Here is a 21492-nt window from a genome sequence, read left to right on the forward strand (position 1 = left end):
AGGGTGGGAGAGATATCATTGCCAAAAATCATTACATTGGTGGATATGGAATGGAAAAGGAGTATGAGTCATAATAAAAAAGAAAAATTAGAACAGATCGGTGGTTGAGTGTATGTGGGGACAGTGGCAGAAAAAGGAGTAAAAATTGATTCAAATTTAAAATACGACTGGTGGGACTTCCCTGGTGGTCCAGTGGTAAAGAATCTGCCTTCCAATGCAGGGGACGTGGGTTCGATCCCTGGTCGGGGAACTAAGATCCCACATGCCGCGGGGCAACTAAGCCTGCACACCACAACTACTGAGCTCACCCACCTCTACTAGAGAGCCTGCGTTCCGCAAACTACAGAGCCTATGTGCTTTGGAGCCCATGCCACAACTAGAGAAGAGAAAACCCGCATGTCACAACTATAGAGAAGTCTGCGTGCCACTACGAAGAGCCTGCGCACCACGAGTTCCGCAACAAAAGATCCCACATGCCGCAATGAATATGCTGCATGCTGCAACAAAGACCCAACCCAGCCAAATAAACAAACAAATATTAAAAAAAAAAATCCAACTGGCTCAGAGGATGTGATCAGCTTAAAATCACTACTTCATCACTTTTACCATATTTACAGAGACATTACTAATGATGATGATGATGGTAGTAGAAGTGGTAATAATACAATAATGATGATACTGAGTACTTTTATAGCATTTGCTATATACCAGACACTGTTCCAATTTCTTTACATGTATTAATTTACCTAATCTTCACATTATTTTATGGTGGGTACCCTCCTTTAGATAGATGAGGAAAGTGAAGCATAAATTTCCTGTGGTTAGACAGCTACCATGTTATAAAGCTGGGATTTGAATGCAGCCAGTTTGATTCCACAGTCCATGTTTTTAACCACTAGTTCTCCCTGAGGAGAGGAACTTGAGAGCTAAGTCATGCTTTCATCCTGTTGGTACAAACTTCCCAAGAATACACTCCTATAACCTTTAAGAAGTAAGATGTGGATTAGGTACAAGTGGCTTCTTAGAAATTTTCTACTTTTTCCATTATCTTTTCTCTACTGTTAAGTCCTTTTGGGAAAAATGTTCTCAATCTTTAAAATTTCACCTTACCCCACTGCCTAATGACTAAGCAATATTTACTGCATCACAAAAAAGAGACAACCATATACCAACTGATAACTGATTGCAGTAAATGTGTGTTCTTGCAAAAAAAAAAAATCCTATCTGAATCTGATCAAACCTGAAGATCCAACTACCAATTTACAGAAATACGAGAGATAGAGGAACCATGTGATGGTTCATCTTATATGAACCATGGTGATGCAATCGGCAAAAATCTAGACCGTGGGAAACTCTACAGGGCAAATGACCTGTTATATCAACAAATAATTATCACACATACACACAAAATGATGGAAGGTAATATAGATTAAAAAGAGATTTAAGAGACATACTAAACAACTGAAATATATAGTCTTTGTTTGGATTCAGATTTGAATTAAAAAAATTATGAAATAGGCATATCTAAACATTTGATGATATTAAAGAATTATTCTTAATTTTTTAGGTGTGATATGGTATATGGGTTTTAATTGTAAAAAGTCCTTGTCTTTTACATATCCCATTGAAATATTTATGGATGAAATGATCTGTGATTTGTTTCAAAATAATGGGGATACAGAATGGAGGAATGAGGTATGAGGGAAAGTGCATGGGAATACATATACAAGACTGAGTATGAATTGGTAATTTCTGAAGTGAGTGATGGATATAAAGGGATTCATTTATTATATGCTCTACTTCTGTATATATTTGAAAATTTTCCATAATAAAAAAATTTACCTTGGATCTTTTTTTTTATATCAAACTATTTTGCTACATATGATATCCATATAAATTTCTTAAGAAACGATACTGTACCAGAAGGTGGGCAAAAGGCACAAATTTCCAATTATAATATAAATAAGTACTAGGGATGAAATGTACAACATGATGACTATGTATAGGTAACACTGGTATACAGGAACGTTAAGAGGGTAAATGCTAAGAGTTCTCATCACAAGGAGAAATATTTTTTCTTCTTTCTTTTCTTCTTATGGTATTGTATCTACATGAGATGATGGATGTTAGCTGAACCTATTGTGGTAATCATTTCACAATATACGTAAAGCAAATCATCATGCTGTACACCTCAAACGTGTACACCTGTACAGTGATGTATGCCAATTATTTCTCAAAAAAACTGGGAAAAAAATCTCTTCAGGTTCACATGATATAAACAAACCCTTAGTTTTCAAAGTGGCTAAACAACAAGAAAAAAAAAGGGAAAGAAAAGATACTGTACAGATCTGATAAAGTGGGGTTCCAAAAAGGCTTCATTACTTACCAGTAGCTCCAAAGGCATCTAGACATTCCAAAGGTTTTCGTTCCTTAGCCAAAGCAGCCAGTGTACAGAATATTAGCTGCCTAGAAGAAAGTATAACAATCAAATAATTTTATGACACCATGATTTCATCATTGTAGATTTTATTTTAAGAATACAAATGGGGCTCCTATTTACTATGCAAACTATTTTGGAAAGAGACCTAATATTATATTCCTTACTTAACAGTACAAGAACTAAAAATCTGTGAAATTAAACTACAAATCGAATTGGGTTTTATTAACAAGTATTCACGATGAATAATGATTTTATAAATAAAACTTGCCCACAAACTTGCCCAACATGTTCATTTAATTATATAAAGTTAGACCTGTTTTACTCTCTGAGAAAGAAATTGGTTTGGCAGAAAAATAAAAGAGAGAAAACAATCATTCTGAGAAAATGCTAAAATAAATGATTTTCAATCTATACCTAGTTTTGTTTCAATATATTAAAACAAAAAGATTAAGAAAAGGTACATCTGTAATTATTTGAAACATCCCATAACCCTGTTTTCAATTTATCTTACCGATTTAGTTTCATTTTGGGATTAAAATAGGAATCTGTTTTCTGAGGTACAGAATAGTTGGGACAAACTTGTACATCTGTGTCTGCCTCTTTCAAAATTTCATTAGGTGGTTTGGCAGCAGAAGCTAAAATTACAAAAAAAAAAGATTTCCAGTGAAATACAAAATAATTCTAAATATCAAAAACAATATACATTAAAAAAAACCTTCCTTTATAATATTTCATGTTAATGAAATCAGTTGAGTAGATGCCAAAAAAGTTCCCCCAAACTGACCTACCTACACTGTCTCTGGAAAAGAGTAGTATTCAGTTAAGCATTTGGTGAATTAAAGTTTGTCAGCTTAAAATCTTAACTGTCTAGCACATCAATATATCTGTATACCTAGTTAAGAATAATCAACCTAAGATAGTACAAAATCCTAAAATACATTTATTACTCATCAAACACTACATTGTGTTTATATAGGTTGGTTGCTAAATATATTTTATTGTGGTTTAAACATTAGAAAATTAACCTTTCTGTGTAGTTACATTCCATTAGCCGGCATGGGTGACTAAGAGTCACTATATTTCCTGAATGTGCTTGACTTCAGAACACTTTCTCATAATTATGATTTTAAATCACAAATTATATTCAAACAGCTATAAACTAGTGTAAAAAAATTATTCTACATTTAATATACATTAGAATCATTTAGCTATAAACCCAAATGAAACAGTGATGTGTTTGTGTGAATATATTTTAAATATTTAAGAAAGGAAACATATGTAATATGTGTGGGGGAAATATAATGAGATTCTCTATGTTTGGATTTCTTGATAACATTACTATCAGAATGTTAGCTAAATGGGAACCATATTTCCCTTTCTACAATGCCAAATAAAAGTAATCTTTCCTAGTGTTGTGTTATATATCTTTCTATACTCAACAAAGTGTCAAGTCACATATCTCACAAGATCAGCCTTTCTCAAACCAGGTTCTGTGAGCAAATTAAGCCCTTCAAATAATTATTTCAGTGACTTTTTTTTTTCAATTCTTAAAGGGAAGGTCCAGAGTACCATTCTAGATGTATAAGAGAGAAGTTAATTCATTACATATAATGGATGCCTTAGGGCAGGAGGGCTTAATTCTTAATTCTTGAGAAGGAACTGTTTCAGTATTAACAAGCTACTAATAACTCGATATCACTCAGGATAATAAAGAGTCTTTATATATCACTGTACCTCCTTTTTCCAGTGTTTTTCGATAATATAGTATAACACAGTTATTGGTACAGGAGCCGTCATTCGTAATAAAATTCTATAGTCTTTCATTAAGATACCTATATTTACTTGAACATCAGTTGCTTTTTTCTACCCATATTTAATATCTATCCCAGATATTAAATATATCTGTTAAATTGAGAACAGTTGAATATTGTTGGGAGTCTCACAGAAACAAAACAAAACCTGACAGATTAGTAGTTAACTAAATGATTTGGTTAAGTCACTGTATTTTGTCTGCTTGATATCTGAAAAGAATAATTAGACCATTGTTTAAGAATTTACTTATTAACATGTTAATGAGATTGCTCAACTTACCAGCAATATACGTAGATTTAGTCTCTCCTTTATTCACATGGCGCCTAACATGTCCTAGCATATCTGTCCTTCTGGTGATTGTTGCTGAACAAATAATACAATGATAATGGGCTCCCATTTTACTGGATATCTATCAAACAGAGTATTTAATTTAAATACATAAATAAGTTACTAAGACAATGAAATAAAAGTTTATTTAATGTTGTAAATTTATGTATGTTAGTGTATTTAGGGTTTAATGTATAGAAGATAGTATTCATTTTGCCAATGTGACTTTGAAAGGATTTTTTACTTCCTTACCTATATTTACATATGCTTTTTAATCTTACTTTACGACAGGCCACAAGTTTAATTTCTTAGTTTTTTCCATTCATTCTAATCAGCAAATAACTGTACTCTATCTTCTATAAGCAGCACTTAACAAACGGTATGACACTAGCAGCAATGTGCTGGTAGATGTATAGCAACTGGCTCTCCAGGAAAATAAAGCCCTGATTTGTAGTGTCTGCAGCTGTCTGTGGTTTATGTACTCTACCATGGCCGATGTCAAGCTACAACCATGACATCTGAAGCTACCAATGGGACATCACTGAACGTGAATTTGGGAAGAGATGTGCAATATCATACCAGAGAACACTGCCACCGTGCAGATATAGAATACATAAATAACGTTAAGAGCACAGGTAAAAGTAAAATGTAGTAAAATAAATGGGAAGTAGTGAGTTGTGAGTATTCATTAACTTTGTTTTTAATATAATTTACTTACTTTTAAGTTTATATAATTTAATTTTTGATGATGGCCACATTTAACAACGAGCTTTCAAGATTTCTGGAAAATTGAGCTAGTTCTAGCACACTACTAAATGTTAGAGACAGGATAAAAGGTCTATTTTTCCAATAGACTTTATAGTTCCTTATTTAGCTAAGAACAAAAACACCACTCCAACAGCTCTTTCTGCTTTTGATGCCTTTTTACTCTTACGTCCTGTTTACTCGGGATCATAGAGCAAGGAGAGAATAGTCAAGAACATTGCACAAGGTTCCTTATGGCATTGTGGTTATCATATTCAAAATAGATAGGGTTAATGGACTAAGCATTATCCTAACTACTTAAGAAATGTTTGTTTCCCCCCCCCCAGTTCTTTACTTTTTTTAGTGACTTGAAAGGAAAATTAATAATGAGGACCCATTAAACTAATATGCATTCAGTATAGTGTCACTATAAAATATTTTATAATTTGTATTCCCCAAAGGTCAAATCTATCCTAAAAGTAAACACACGTACTTTAAAAAAAAAGTTAGTGAGATTTCAGAAAGTTTCTTCCTTCTATCCTTTGACAAAGTAAGAGGAAGAACACATGGAGGATGAGTATGAATCGACACATATTAAGATATTTACTAACCCATGGAAATTAAAGGCTCTTATTCCATGAGCAAAATTTATTTTGAAAGAAAAAAATTACTATTTAAAAATCTCCATTCCAAAATTAGTAAGTGGGTTAATTTTCCTTTTGAACACAAGAGAGCAGGTGATCTGACTGAAATTAAGAACTTTAAAATGAAAAGTTCAATACAGCAACTTCTTTCATACATTTCATATTTTTCCTACTATGGTAATCTGAAAGCCCTTGTAAACAAAATCTTAAACTCATTGCTGAATATGCACATTTTAGTTGTAAAGCAACTCAAAATTGCACTTTCTTTACGGACAGCTAAGTCTAAAAGAAAACAAATCTACCATGTGATTACCTGTTCTCCAATAATGTTTGGTTTCACTGGTCGACAAGGTAAGTGACAGATGCACATCCTGTAACCTAGAATGAAGAATGAAGAATTGCTGCTTGTCTATCACTGTTCATTAAGTATTCAGTTATTATTAAAAATTACTAGCAAATTTTATTTTATAAGAATTGAGATTATTCTTATATTTGTAATGTCATAGTTTATTTGAATGAGATTGCCTTAGTTTTATGTACTTGCTGTATATTACATAGTATAAAAACAAATACAGGAGGATCTAGGGTCAAAACCTGGTTCTGCCAAAAATATCTGTGTTACCTTGGTTTAGTCATTTAACTTCTTTGGGACTCAGTTTTATCGTCTTTCTGCCATCTTGACTTTTTCTTAGGCTTCATCTTCTCTGCCTTATGCTGCATTTACCATTATACAGCCTCTTCTTCATTTATGATACGGCACTATCTTAGTTCTCTTCCCATCTTTCCTACTTAATCTTCTTTACAGATTCTTTTCCCTCTCTCATACTCGAAAATGTAGATTTTCTGTATGCTTGATGTGCTACAAAAATTTTTTCTCATTTCCTTGTTAACTGTAGTACCTTTCATGATTGCAACTATCTCCCCTGTGAGAAGGAATCCCAAATTATAGCTCTCTTACCAACTCATTCCTGAGGGCCAGATCTCTACTTTCAATTGCCTATTGAAGACATATGACTGGTTATTTCAAAACCTACTGTCGAGAATTCCCTGGTGGTCCAGTGAATAGGACTCCACGCTTCCACTGCAGGGCACATGGGTTTGATCCCTGGTCCCTGTTCGGGGAACTAAGATCCCACAAGCCGTGTGACGCAGCCAAGAAAAAAAATAAAAAATAAAAACCCAACAACAACAGAACTCCAAAAAACCTACTGTCAAGGACTAAAATTTTCACTTCCTCTTGAACCAGGTCTCTTTTTCGCCTTTTTAATGAATGATAATGCTTTCCAGTTACTCCCAATTCAAAAACTAAGTTATCGGGCTTCCCTGGTGGCTCAGTGGTTGAGAATCTGCCTGCTGATGCAGGGGACGCGGGTTCGTGCCCCGGTCCGGGAAGATCCCACATGCCGCGGAGCGGCTGGGCCCCTGAGCCATGGCCGCTGAGCTTGCGCGTCTGGAGCCTGTGCTCCGCAACGGGAGAGGCCACAACAGTGAGAGGCCCGCGTACCGCAAAAAAAAAAAACAAAAAAAAAAACTAAGTTATCTTTAACTCCTTTCTTCTCATACTTTACATCCAATCATTTATTTGTATATGTTGGAGTGTCTCAGGACTCAGACCTTGGACAACAACTTTTTTCCACCTATATGTAATCTTAAGGTTATCCCACCCAGTCTTACGGCTTTAAATACCATCTATATTCTGACAACTCCCAAATATGTATCTCTAGCCCAAACCTTTTCCCCAAAGTCTAGATTCATGTAGCCTCCAGGCTACTTGATACCTCCACTAGATGCATCTCAACATTTGCATGCCTAAATCTGAGGACCTGTCCTCCTTTCTCATACCTAATGCAGTCTTCTCCATCCCAGTAAAGGACAACATTTTTCTAGTTGCTCAAGTCTCAAACACAAGCATTCTTGGCTTTTTCTCCCTCATCTCCCTTCTATTCCTTCAGCAGATCTTATTCAACATATTTGCCAACTACTTTGAAGCCTGCTCACAAAGACAAAATCATGTTCACCATCTACCAGATGACCACCATGTGAAAGAACCCAACAACATAATGTACATGACAGAGTAAAGCAATACTATGAGCCATCAAAGAGAAAAGAATAACTTGGAGGAGGGAGACAAAACCTAAAGATTAAACAATGGCTTTAATAAAGCAAACAAAAGAGACCTTTGTAATTAAAATGAGATCTTTCTTTTTTGATAAGAAGTCAATATGGTTTACTATACATTCTTATAAATAATTAAACATAAGACATATGGCTTCTGAATTAGTCTCTAATTCCCTTTTCTCTTAGTAATTAGTGATAATCTAAGAAAATAATTCTGGTATAGTTCTGGCTTCTTTTTTGGGGTGTCTTATAATGGCTATTTCATTCAGTCTGGTTGAAACCCCAGGTAAGCACATTTAACAATGACTATACTTATATAATCATATATAAATATAAGTATATATGTGTTTAAGATTGATATTTAGGGCTTTTTTGGGGGGGTACTTTTTGTTTTTATCCCATATATTGCTATTTTCATTAGTAGTTTACCATGGAAATCCTTCCAAGTAAACTGGTATAGATGTAATATACTCTTTTCAATGGCTGCATAATATTTCATGGTATGTATGTACCATAATTTATTCAATCTCTTATTTTAGTTCCAAGTTTTTGTCACTAAGCACATGCTGCAATGAATATTCTTGTATACCTATCCTTGTGTATTGCTGCTTTTACTCCTAGGAAAGAGTGCCTGGTGGATGAATATTTTAAATGTTTTAAATATTGCCAGGTCTCTTTCCAAAAATGCTGTAATATATAATTCACTAACTCAGAATCTAATAATTCACTGTCTCTAAGAAGTATTTTAACTTGGTAAGATGTTGTTTTTTGTTCTTCAACTTTATTCATTTCTTTATATGAGTCCTCTCGTTAAACTTACTCCCTCAAATTGTGTCATTTTTGTCACTATTATAATTGTTTTTTTCTAATTTCCACTTATCTAGAGTAGAGAGACTCTGATCAATCTTGTATCTCACCACTGTTCCAAATACTCTCATCAACTGGCTTTTTTAAGCCATCAGCAGGAAAAAAAAGATGTTTCTTCTTTTTTCCAATGTTCATACCAATTATTTTCTGTTTTACTACATTTATTATATCTTCAAAAGTATGTGTAAAATTGTAGTTGTTTAATATAAAAGGAAAAGTATAACTTATTAAAACATGGTTCAATAAGTAATGTGGACCTTCAGCACCAAGCAGGTACCCTGTACAGAAGAGATGCTTAATAAATGTTTGCCACACTAAACTATTGGTGTCACATCTATCTATTGCTTAGAGAGCTATATGGCCTTTTATTAATAAATACATTAAAAGAGGGGCATTAATCCTTCATAATTTTAAACTGAAAATATTTGATTATGTTTTCATTAAAATTCCAAAACTGGTACCAAATCTTTAATTTCGTTTACATCACTTTTAGCAAGCACAAAAATACTAACCTTCAAATTCAACTGAGACTTTCCAGTGTAAATTTTGAAGGTGACGATGAAGCTTATGACTATTACAAGCTCTGAATTTTTCCTTGGGGCACAATGGACAAGCCTGTTTGTTTCCTGTTAAAGGAAAAGGAACTAATAAAGCAGAGAATATACTAGCTATTAATGCTTAAATTTAGCTACAAAAGAAGTAACGGGGAACCTCTCTTGCCTCTGCCCTTTACCGCCCAAAACACATACTCACACACCTTAGATGATATCTTTCTTAACATTAGGGAGAAGTCATTCCTGCCTCAGCAGGTACTTAACAATAGTTGTTTTAGCACATGGTCAGTGACTTATTTTTTTACCTAAAACTCTCCTCTCTGTGGCTAGCAGATATCCTTGTTGCCACTGGGAACAGAGAGGATTAGAAGTGATAAACTACATGATATCCCTCCAGCCAAAGTGCCTGCCAGAGAGAATGTCATTCTGTACTTTGGGCAGGAGAAAAGGCAGCAGTTGTCACACTCCCAGAGGGCTAGGAGCTGAGCAGAGAGCATAAGTATCTGCTCTGATACTCTTCTACTCTAGCAGCGACAAAATTAGTTAATGTGCGGAGTTAGAAAAATGGAAGAAGGAAGTGGAAGGAGTACCTTGGATCCTATATAATTGCTATTCTGAGACTGGGGTCATGGTTACAACCACTGTATCCTATTACTAAATTTGTAAGTTCTTCCTTCTTTATTAACATATTCTTGGAAAGATTATGTATTAAATAAGTTTTATTTAATTAGAAATGTAATGTATCTTAATAAAAACTTTGATAGTATACAAGAGAATTAAAATCTCAAATCCAGGTTTAAAGCAATAAAATATACAGAAATAATAACTCAATTTTTAATCCAACAAATATCTTTCACACATAGCACATGGCAAGTATAAGCACAATTTTATTTCTTTTATTTATATATATATATATATACTCTGCCTACTTCAAAACACTGTGAGGAGATCTTGAGGATGGAATCCAAGCACTAAGGATGGCAAAGTAGAAAGAGAAGAGCTTGGGGCACTGACAACATTGTGAAACTCTGTACCAGCCCTAAACTGCCAGCCTTGGGACTTCTTTTACATGAGAGAATATAAGCCTTGATACTACTTTCTGGATTTCTGTTACTCATAGTAAAATGTAATTCCTAACTTTTAGCATACAAAGCCCTTATATATCCATGAGACTGTAATTTCCTTGAGAAGTTGTGAAATAACTTATCTCATAGCACCTTTGCATATAGAAGGCTATAATTTCCTAAGTAAAAAACCATTATTTTACTTCTGCTCTAGTTCAGTGAAAATAAACAAGTCTATACTTAGAAAAAGTTTCATGTGTTGAAAGATGACAAATCATTAGAAACTGAGAAAAAACACATTTTCAAATCATGGAAATACCTGCATCAAGATTATCTGAGTTCAGTGAACTGGCAGAGTCAAAATCTCCTTCAGTTACGAAAGCTAACTTCTCTAGATCAGCAAGCTGCCTTTGAATTGAGATGTGTCTCTCTGAAAGGAAATTTTAAGAGTTAGAAAATTATGCTTTAACAATCTGTATTCCAACTTCATTTTTATTTGATCATGTCACATGGAATTTTACACTTTTATTTCCTATAGCACAGTGCCCTAGTACCAAGATGGGAAACTCCGTTTATAAAATGACAAGTGTGCCTAAGAAGGCAGAGTTGGGGAAAAAACTCTGCTGTGTAACCTCACAGCTTTCAAATTCTATCTTATTATTCAATATAATTCTACAAAAGAAAGGTTCTAGTCTGTACAAAACACTGAAGCCATGTTTCCTGTTTTCAAAGAACTTTCAACCACGTGAGAGAGATTAAAACGTTAACTACTAACTAGAACACAAGGCAGGATGAAATGAACACTAGGGGTAAAGGTAATATAATGGTGGCCTACAGAGGAAGAAGTAATTCATTCCAACAAGTGCCCCTGGGAATGTCTTCACTGAAGAAGTGGCATTTGACTGAAATTTAGGGTATGAATAGAATTTCATAAGGTAGGAAGAGAATTTCAATAAGTAGAGATTTCGTGTCAGGCCTTATAAACTGAAGTAACCTAATAAATGAAGGCATGTGGTGTAAAAATACACAGCCACCTCTATACCACTCCTGGCTGGAAAGTAGTATGGGGGATAGAGTTGGTAGAAAGATATGCAGCCAAAAATGTATCATGGAAGACATAAATTTTATGCAAGTTAGTTTGGACTTTACTCTTCAGGCAATGTTAATTCAGGTTTCTGAGGAAATCAAAGACATGATTTGAATGCATTTCAGGAGGGTATCTCTGGCTGTAGTACCAAGGATCAATAACTGAGGTGAGAAATTAGTAACAGAAAAGTACTGGAGAAGAGAAGGTAAAAAAAGAAGCAAAGAACTTGGGATGTGAAAGTAAAGGTGAAGATTAAAGGACGATCCTGAGATTTAATAATACTGTTAACCAATAAAGGAAGCAGAAAACACTTTTGGCAGAAAGGAAGAGGAAAGAGGAGACAAGGGAATTTAGTTTTTTACACAGTGTGTTTGATTACTACTGGTATTAGGTACTCAAGTCCAGTAGGCAGTTGAATCGTTTTTGGAGCTCAGGAGGGATTCTGAATAGATATAACTCAAAAATACACATTAGATGAAACTATGAGCATGAATAAGAAAGCGTAAGGGAAAAATTTTCTGGAACAGAGAAGAAAAAAGCCAAAACTCAGTCCCAGTAACACATTTTTGGGTTACTCAAATATTATACATTCTTCAAATTACATACCTGTAAATTTTGGAATATATGAATAAATCTTTCCAAAATATATTTAACATTCTTGAGTAAGTCGTGTGTGGGATGCATTCCCCAATGCTGCTGAACCCACTACTGATTAATATAAATGGATACAATTTGTAAGTGAGGTATGTAGATATTTGTAAGAGACGTTGAGGAAAATCAAGAGGGTACATTCAAAAAGGAAAAATGGTATGGAGAATTAAGATAATGCAGAAGCCAAGAGAGAAGAGACTGTAAAGGAGAAATGCTCAACAGTAAGTATCACAAATAGTTGCAGAGATCAAGAAAAGACCACTGGATTTAGTATTTAGCAAGTCTCTAGTGACCTTTAAGAAAGAAGGTTCAGTGAGGTGTCAGAGTACAAATGGGACTGGAAGGAGAAACCAAGTGTAGAAAATCAGCATAGATTATTTTTTTCAAGAAGTTTGGTAGTATAAAAAAGGAGATGGATGGGATTGTAACTTGTTTTTTCTTTCTTTTTAAGGCTAGAGAGACCTGAATATGTGTAGCCCCAAGGAAAGGAACACTTACAAAGTGGAATCCTGAATATGCAAGACTAGGAGATGTAACTGACAGGAAAGGATCCCAGTGAGATAGGAGTCAATGGAGGTAAACCACAAGGCTCTCTAATATTAATTATATAATTAGATTATACAATTTCTTGGCACTGCTGTCTTCCTGCCTATCCCTCTCCAAGTTTCATGCCCAGTTGCTTTGTTTTCCTTCTGTATAATTTGTGTTCTTGTTTGTCTCCCCTACAAATAAGCAGTAAGTAGGCAAGGGCTATGTCTTATTCATCTTTGTAACAGTTAAGTGCCTAGTACAGTAACTTGCACACCACAGGCACTAAAGTTTTAAACTAATTTAAAAAAAAAATCATTAGTCTTTTTGGATGCAGCAGCACACTGCGTCAATAATTTTGGAATTCAATTCAGCACTGTCAGACATTCCTGCTAAAATTTATTAAAAAACAATTTTTACTTAATTCTAAAATGAGAAAAACAAGGAGCAACAAATGCTATTGTTTAACTTCTTATACCAGGTATTGTTCAAATGACTTACAATGAGATATGATTTCTATAAACAGGTAAATTTTTTTCCCACATTACAAAAACCTTTAATTGCTCGGTGTCTGACCTTACTGTCTAGTAAGATTCAGGCAATGAATCCACGTGTACAAACCAACCTATTTAATTTGAAATCATAAAAGCTTTTGGCTTCCATAGTTCAAAGATCTGTGTGCGTGAAACAAGATATATAGTGCTACATAACGATGTGCTTATTTAAATCATTCCAACTACTAAGTAGTACAAAGTAAGCAAAAGGGGCCTGGTAAGCTAGAAAACTGAAAATCCTGTGGTCCGCTAGTGAAGTAAACTCTAAAAGATCTGTCTAGAGAGTCCTGATATGCCTATGTACGTCTCTGAAATCACTTTCTGGCTCAACACAGCAGTTATCAGTCAATCTGTACTTAAAATCACTCAATCTTTTTGTAACACACTAATCCAGAAGTCAATAGGCAAACCTCTTGTTAAATCAGATGAGTCCAAGATGCTAGGAGGTTCTTTTAAAACTTCTTTTTCCTCAATTTTCAATTCTATTTCAGATATGCCATCTTCATTTTGCCCAGTTAAGACTGATTTCAGAGGGCTAACCAGACCATCTAAAAATAATTTTTAAAATGTGATTAATATGTTTCTAATGCATTTCAGATTCTCAGTCATTACCTACTTGTCCCAGCAATGCATTTTCAGTTTTCTCAAACATCATGCATTCTTCAAATTACACACTTGTAAATTTTGGAATATAGGAAGAAATCTTTCCAAACTATATTCAACATATTCTTGATGGTGGGGAGGTGGAGAAAGCATGCATTCCCTAAAGCTGTTCAACCACCTCTAATAAACATAAAAATATCCCACCTAGAGATGAGTTAGGGAGGATACCTTACTCAGGAGAGTGTTCCTCCTCCTCCCCCATTGTAGTTGTGGATGAAGAAACAACTGGCCTTATTTTGCACCTACTAGCTCTGATCTTCTGTGATAAGGAGGGGCCTACCAGAGGTCTGCTGACTTTGTCTTTTCTGTGATCTGCCCTACTCTTAAATCTACTATAACAATTTATATGTTGTTTAAAAATTGTAAAATAATTCTATTAGATTATAACTGTCCAAATGTTTTATAAACATTAATCTCACAAGTGGCTTAGAAGTACGAAAGACAACGAATTAATTTAAGATATTTTGTTATGATTCAGAAAGAGCATAAAGGTCAATTTTGGGACTAAATTTTTAAAGAAAACTTTCTTAGACCTAACATTTCAAAATGTTCAGAAAATTCCTAAGAAAGTGTTACTTATCAATCTTTTAAATTCCTTTATGGTCCAATAAATCATCACTTAGAAAACATGCAAGCATATTCAGAAGCACAATAATATGGGCTATTAATTTTCAACAGCTGACTTCTGACGGAAAAACGTACAAAATTCAATTGGTATTTATGTCTGAGGGAAGACATCTGTAATTTAGCCGACTCTTTCTTAAACTGTTCATCACCCTCAAATTCTTTTTGGAAGCAAGCTGCTAAAGAAAATGAAATAATGAGAAAAACCCATCTCTTGTCTCTGTCGAGGCACAAAAGCTAATTGACAGCAACGGTTGCTAAATCTTGGCAGTTAGCATCTACTACAGTAAACAGGTTGCCTCGGTTACTCTATCATATTTTAAAGGACTTAGTGAACCATGGCAGACGGGGCTGAGAGGGAAACTACCAAATTAGGTGTAACTTCTAATTTTTGTACCAAAAAGACTCCCTTTAACGAAGAAGCCCACAACCTCATTATTTCCTTCTATCTGCAGCACACCTGGCCTCCACAGATCCTTCACTGTGAGGTCCCCAAGGTTTGTGGAGATGCCTTCCCCCATCCTACACCCGTTTTACCCGCTATACGGGTTCCTCCTTCCTCCCCCCATTTCTCTAAAACTGCCTTTCCCAATAAAAACCATCCCAGGGGAGAAGGGCCTCCCCTACTCCCCAGCAAGGCGCACTTTCTCGCTTCTCCTGCGGCAGACAGATCTGGGCCTCCTGCACTTACTGCTTTCAGCCTCATCAGGGACAGAGGCTAGGGACGGGGACAGGGTCGGAGCCTGGGCCAGGGCAGGGGCTGGGACTGGAGCCGAGGCCGGAGTCGGGGCCGAGGCCGGAGCCGAATCCGGGGCCGGAGCTGGGACCCGAGCCGAGTCCGGGGCCGGGGTCGGGACCTGGACCTGGGCCACTTCCACCTCCTCCTCCTCCTCCTTCTCCTGGGGCAGCAGCTCCTCCTCCGCCATATTCTCCATAGTTACCGCCTCCGTGCCAGGCCCGACCGGGGACCAGGAGGGGCTCACGGCGGGGTGAGACAACTGGCGTGAAAGCCCAGAGGGCCGGATCCGAGGAGTGGGGAAGCAAATGGGGAGGGCGGGATGCGTGCAACAGACAGAAGACGAAGAACCAGTGACCAAATCCAATCAGCAGAAAAATAAAAAGCAACAGACAGCGATTCTCGGTCCCATCCGCTTCCTTTTCCCCGAGGCGTTACGACACCAACCCAGACTGCGCAGGAGCGGGCTGGGGACGGCGTCCAATGAGGTCAGAGAGTTCCGTTTCCGCGGTGCGTCTCCGTCCCAGGCGTCAACCACGGAATCCAGCCAAAACTACAATACCCAGGGTGCACCGCGCCGCACGGGGGGGCGGGGCCGGAGTTCCAAGTTCTCAGAGGAAGTGAACGCAAAGCTAAACGAACGCTCGGGAGCGTTCGAGCAGTACCCTGCCTCTGGGCGCAGAACTACATTTCCCAGCGGGCATCGGGGCTCGGGGTCCCTTTCCCTTGGCCCGGGCGTCCCGAGTCGCCACCGGCGGGAGCGCTGGTGAATAAGGTAGGGAGCCGGGGCGGGGTGTGGGGGGAATCGTTGACGTTACGCTGGGCAGGCTCCGCGCCTCACTCCGGTACCGTAGCGGGCGGCCGGCGGGACGGACGGAGGATTCCGTGTCCCTTCGAGCCTGGGCTGGGCGACTTTGGGGGCGGGCCCGGGGTTGAGCCTGCTCTATGGAGGGTGGGGTTCTGGCCCGGCCCTTCCTCTGGGGCTGCCCCTCGCCCCGGCTAGGGTGAAGTCTGTTAGTACGCGAACCCGTGGGCCTAGGCGGTTTACAGGACGCTGACAGGCTCGCCTGTCAGTCGGGTGTCTGCTCCTTATTTCGCACCTTCACGCACACCGTGACCCGAACACTTTTCCTTTTGTTTTTATTTTTGCCCTAACCTACGTATTCCCGGTATCAGCGCTGCGCCGTGGCTGTAAGATTCCTACGGATAGGGAATTTGGCGGGATGGGGGCGGGGGGAGTGCCCTGTGCTTATATTTAGGCTGTTAATACCCAAAGCTCGTTAATATGTTGAGCTTCGGGGCACTTGACTGATGCGATTCACGTTCCTCAAGTCGTATGCAAGTGAGTTCCCCGGCCCCCGTCCTTCTCTTGCCTTTACTCTCTGAGACATCCTGAAGAAGGTATCTTCAGAGTTTGGAAGAATCATATTAAGTGAGTATATTACTTATCTGTTGCTGCCTAAGTTATCTCAAAACTTAGTGGCATAAAACAACAAAAACATTTATTACCTCACAGTTTGTATGGGTCAGGAATTCAGAAATGGCTTTCTGGGTGTATCTGGCACTGGGTCTCATGAGACTGCAGTGAAGATACCGACCAGGGATGCTGCCATGTGAAGGCTTGCTTAGGGCTGCAGGATCAGCTTCAAAGGTGGCTCATTCACATGCCTGGCAGTCAATTCATTTTTGGCAAGAGGTCTCAGTTCTTCCTTGGTGGCCTTCTTTTTGGGTTACTTGAATGTCCTCATGATATGGTGGTTGGCTTTCCCTAGAGTGAACAATTCAAGATAGAGAGTAAGGCAGAAGCCACAATGTCATTAGACCTAGCCACATACTACCATATAGCAATATCCTGTTGGTTACGTGGGTTGTCTCTATTTATTGTGAGAGGGGGCTACATAAAACTGTAATTACCAGGTAGCAGAGATCATCAGGAGCCATTTTGGAGACTGGCCGGCACAGGAAGTCTCCCCTCATTTAGTTTGTATTCTGATTTCCATAGAATCAATATGAATTTCACACTAATATGAGTATAAATCATTTGTCATAGTACACATATGGGTGTTTTTCCTTTGATAGTCCACTATCTGCAGTGTTTTTTTTCAATTTGTCTTATGGGTAACAGGTTCAATTGTGTTTTTTTGGTATTCACAGCACAATGTGAATGGGTTTAAATTGTAAAAGGTAACATAACCAGTCCATTGCCTCTAAGCAGTTTATCTCATGGAAGTTATTATTTTTCATTATGCCTTTCCCCGCTTCACCCCCCACCAAGTCCCCCATGGAATGGGATCCTTGGAACAAGAAAGAGAAATGAAGATTATTCTTCTAATCTGAAAGCTCAACTGTGAAATCAATTACTGCCATAAATTATCTTAGAAAGCAGAATTTCTGGGTAATTTAGAATTTGTTCTTAGAAGTTTATGTTGGCTACTCTTTTATTAATTTTTATTATTATTAGATTTTTGTTAGCTATAAGCATTTTTATTCTTCCTTCCGTAATCATCAAAACATTCTAAAAGTTTGATTTAGCGTGATTGATCATTCTTTTATAGAACTTCACTTAGTGTGATCGTGACTGACCAGGAGTAGTTGCAATTGCTTGGTTTCTAGTCTTTGTTATGTTCATAGTGTCAATACATATCACTGCCAGCAATAAACTCTCCTTTGCTTCTGGACCCCTTTTACATCCTCTTGCCCCAACAAACCTGGTGATATTCCCAGTCTCTGGCCTCTACGTTCCAGTACAGGATGGTTGTATACACTATCTTGAGAGTGTTTATGACCATAAGGAATGACTATGTTTGTGTGTTTGTTTGTTTGTTTTCCTATCAGTAACTAACAGTATAGATTTGATCCAGAACAGGGCTGGAAAAGTGAGACTGGGATGGGAAGTGGACAGAGGGACTGGATCAGCAAGAGTTGGAAGTGACTCAGAATGAACAATGAATATTCTGGGGAAGAAAAATTCACTCATTCATTCACTCAGCAGGCATTTGTGAACACCTCAGTTTTCAATACAGCATATTCTTCAAGAAGCTCAGGGTCTAGAAGAAAGACAACCACGTAAGCCAGTATTTGTTAAGACCCTACTGTGTACTATCCTGTACAAGGTATCTTTACATCCATAGTTTCATCTGAGTTCTTCAAAAACCTTCTCGGATGAGTTATCTCTGTTTTACATATAATGAAACTAGGGCTCAAAAAACGTATGTATTTTGCCTGAAGTCGCACTCAGTGAGTGATGGAGGGTGTGTTGGGAAAATGAAGACTTTTGTCTAGTTGGTTTTGAGGTATATATAGGTGGGGCAAAATACAGCAGTCTGGCAGGCAGTTGGAAATGGTGTTGTGATGCTTGAGAGAGAAGTCAGGGCTAAAGGCATAGTTTTGAGAGTCATTCCTAAAAAGGTAATAGATGAAGCTGAAGGAGAGGAACAGATCATTATGAGGGAGAATATAAGTAAAATAAAGTGGAACAATGAGAGAATCCTGTCACCTTGAGAATGGGTAAAATATGGAAATTATTTTGTAAAACTCCAGTCTTTAAGGAACTGAAAAAATAGTTTCTAATGTTTTTGTTGTGGCAGTGGTAAAACATAATGTGCTTTTGATATTTATTTTAGCTTTTCAAAATGTCCAGCAAAGAATCTTACGGAAAAAAAGAGAAATCTCTGAGAAAAGGCACTGCCCCATCACCCAATGTTGATGAAGAAGTAAGAATTCTGGTTTGTTGCCCTAAAGATACCCTTTTTTACAGTTTATTTTTGTGTAATGAAAAAAATACACCTCGGTTTTAAAATGAGATATGTAAATATTTTGTTCTTCCCTTCTGACCCAGAAAAAGTCACTTGTTATTCTCATTCTTTACTTGCATTATTTTATTTATTCCTCACAGCTCTATGAGGTAGGTACTGTTTTTATCCCAATTATACAGATGAAGAAACTGAGGCTTGGCGGTGTCCTTTGTGCTTCCTTCTCATCTTCTTAAACTATAATCTTTCAAGTGCCCAGCCTCAGTTCTCGCAGCATAGTAAACTTCAGTAACATTCTTTCAGTTGCTTGGGCCGGAACCCTGGTCATGATGCTCTACCTGCATCCCATCTATCAGCAAATTCTAACAGCAGAGTCTGACTCTCGCCTCTACTTCTATCACCGTGATCCAGGCAATCAACTTGCTTTCCTAGGTTATTTCAGTAGTTTCTAAATTGATCTCCCTGCTTCCACCTTTGCCTTCTTGTGTTCTTGACATAACAGCAGAGTGATCCTATTAAACTGTAAGATCATGTCACTCCTCTGCTCAATATTCTCTCATGGTTTTCCGCTTCAGAGAAAAAGCTGAAGTCCTTGCTGGGGCTGACAAAGTGAACTACTCTCCCCATCTCATCTCCATTATATTCTCTCTTTGCTTTCTCCACTTCTTGGCTTCCTTGTTGTTGTTCCAATAAGCCAGGCACATTCCTGCCTCAGGGACTTTGTGCTTGCTGTTACTCCCTTTGAATTGAAAAATTTTCCCTAGATATCCACAGAGTTTGTTCCTTCATTTCTTTAGGTCTCTATTCAGAAGTCAACTTACCAGTGGGGCCTTTTTTGACTACTCTGTTTAAAATTGCAACTGCCTCACCCTTGCCTTGTCAGCCCTTCCTGACCCCTTTCTCTGCTTTATTTTTTTTTCCATAGCATCATCTGACACACTAAATATATTATTTGCTTATTTGTAAATACCTGCACTAGTTTTTAACCTCCATGAGGGCAGGGACTTTTATTGTTTTTTCATTAATCTGTCCTCACTGTCTAGAAGAATGTCTTTGATACATGGTAGGTACTCAAAATATGTTTGTCCTGGGTCTATTGAATTCAGGATCCACTGAAAAATAACTGGATATATGGTTTTGCTTTGTAGAAGATGGAATTCCACCATGGCAGTGCCACTTCTCAATGTCCTTGTCTGAGTCGTCTGCAGCCTTCTGCTGTAGCGCCTGTATCCCATCTCATCCCTAGTTCAATAGCACCTACATCTTCTGATTTCTAGTTGGGTCTTTCTTCCTCTTCCCAATGTTTGTATGCCCTTAAACATTGTTCTCTGAAATTTATTATTAATGTAGAAAGAATCTTGATTTATAGTAAGTGATGAAATAATGCTCTCTTATGCTGTGCTTTATTTTGTGCTTTTCTTCCCTTTTTTCCAAATGGCATTCTTAGGATAAGAAAGAGAAAAAAACCTCAGCAAATTCTACTAGTTCACCTTGTTCTGTAATATCAGTTTCAACAGAGAAGAGAAAACTGGTGAGTGTTTAGCTACTGTAACTAACTCTAAAAATTATTTATATTTAAGTTTTAATGTGCAGTTAGAAGGTTTATGATATAAATTCCCCCACTACTTTTCCATTAATTTTTTTTCTTTATATTATTCTTACTTTTTGGTAGCTGATAGACAGAAAACGAGTTTTTTCTTTCTGCTGCTCACTAAAAAGCATTTATCAAGTTCTTTGTTTCTTTGTGCTAATAGACCCTATTATGCAGGATTAGACAGCATGAATATAAATTTAGACAGTTTTTAGGTCTTTCCCCATATATGGTTATATTTATCTTTACAATTTCATTTTGAGATAGCCAAGGCACATACAGTGTTTCCATTTTCAGATTCAGAAATAGAGATCCAGAAAGTTAAGTGATTTGTCAAAGGACACAAAATTATTTGCAGCAACAGAGCCAAGTCCAGATTTCTTTCCACTGTCTCACAAGTAATTTGAAACAGTGACAGCAGACCAAACACATTAACCTAGTACATGGGTGGTTGTGAAGTACTCATCATATTCAAGTGGGAGGTAGGTGTATATCAGGATAGCTACACAATTTTTGTAGGTAATAAGAGAAGGTAGTTGTGAAAGTTCCATGAATGCAGAATTGGGTTTTTAAGAATTTGTTTTCACATAATGAAACTGCTGTTGCAATTTATTCTTGCTTTATTAAACTTCTTAAAACACTGATTTCATCATATTTCTCCTCTGTTGAAAAATCTTCATTTACTTTTTTAGTTTATCATTTAGGACCCTCTTAAATTTGGTCACACCTTAACTAT

The 21492-nt window shown here is 37.2% G+C and overlaps 2 protein-coding genes across 2 annotated transcripts in view; one reads left to right on the plus strand and one right to left on the minus strand.

The window, feature by feature from the left end:
* Positions 1 to 15612, minus strand: part of TRMT1L (tRNA methyltransferase 1 like) — a 35274-nt gene extending 19662 nt beyond the window's left edge. The window contains exons 1-7 of the mRNA XM_065871045.1: positions 15369 to 15612; positions 10890 to 11000; positions 9465 to 9578; positions 6281 to 6345; positions 4532 to 4661; positions 2952 to 3075; positions 2387 to 2466 (exon numbers count right to left, since the gene is read on the minus strand). Coding sequence (XP_065727117.1) covers positions 2387 to 2466; positions 2952 to 3075; positions 4532 to 4661; positions 6281 to 6345; positions 9465 to 9578; positions 10890 to 11000; positions 15369 to 15612 — 868 coding nt within the window. The remainder of the gene's footprint in view (positions 1 to 2386; positions 2467 to 2951; positions 3076 to 4531; positions 4662 to 6280; positions 6346 to 9464; positions 9579 to 10889; positions 11001 to 15368) is intronic.
* A 3433-nt stretch (positions 15613 to 19045) lies between these two features.
* The window catches only part of SWT1 (SWT1 RNA endoribonuclease homolog), an 87067-nt gene continuing 84620 nt past the window's right edge, over positions 19046 to 21492 (plus strand). Inside the window, exons 1-2 of the mRNA XM_065871058.1 lie at positions 19046 to 19126; positions 20613 to 20696. Coding sequence (XP_065727130.1) covers positions 19046 to 19126; positions 20613 to 20696 — 165 coding nt within the window. The remainder of the gene's footprint in view (positions 19127 to 20612; positions 20697 to 21492) is intronic.

Source organism: Phocoena phocoena, chromosome 1 (assembly GCF_963924675.1).
Source record: "Phocoena phocoena chromosome 1, mPhoPho1.1, whole genome shotgun sequence".
Classification (NCBI taxonomy): domain Eukaryota; kingdom Metazoa; phylum Chordata; class Mammalia; order Artiodactyla; family Phocoenidae; genus Phocoena; species Phocoena phocoena.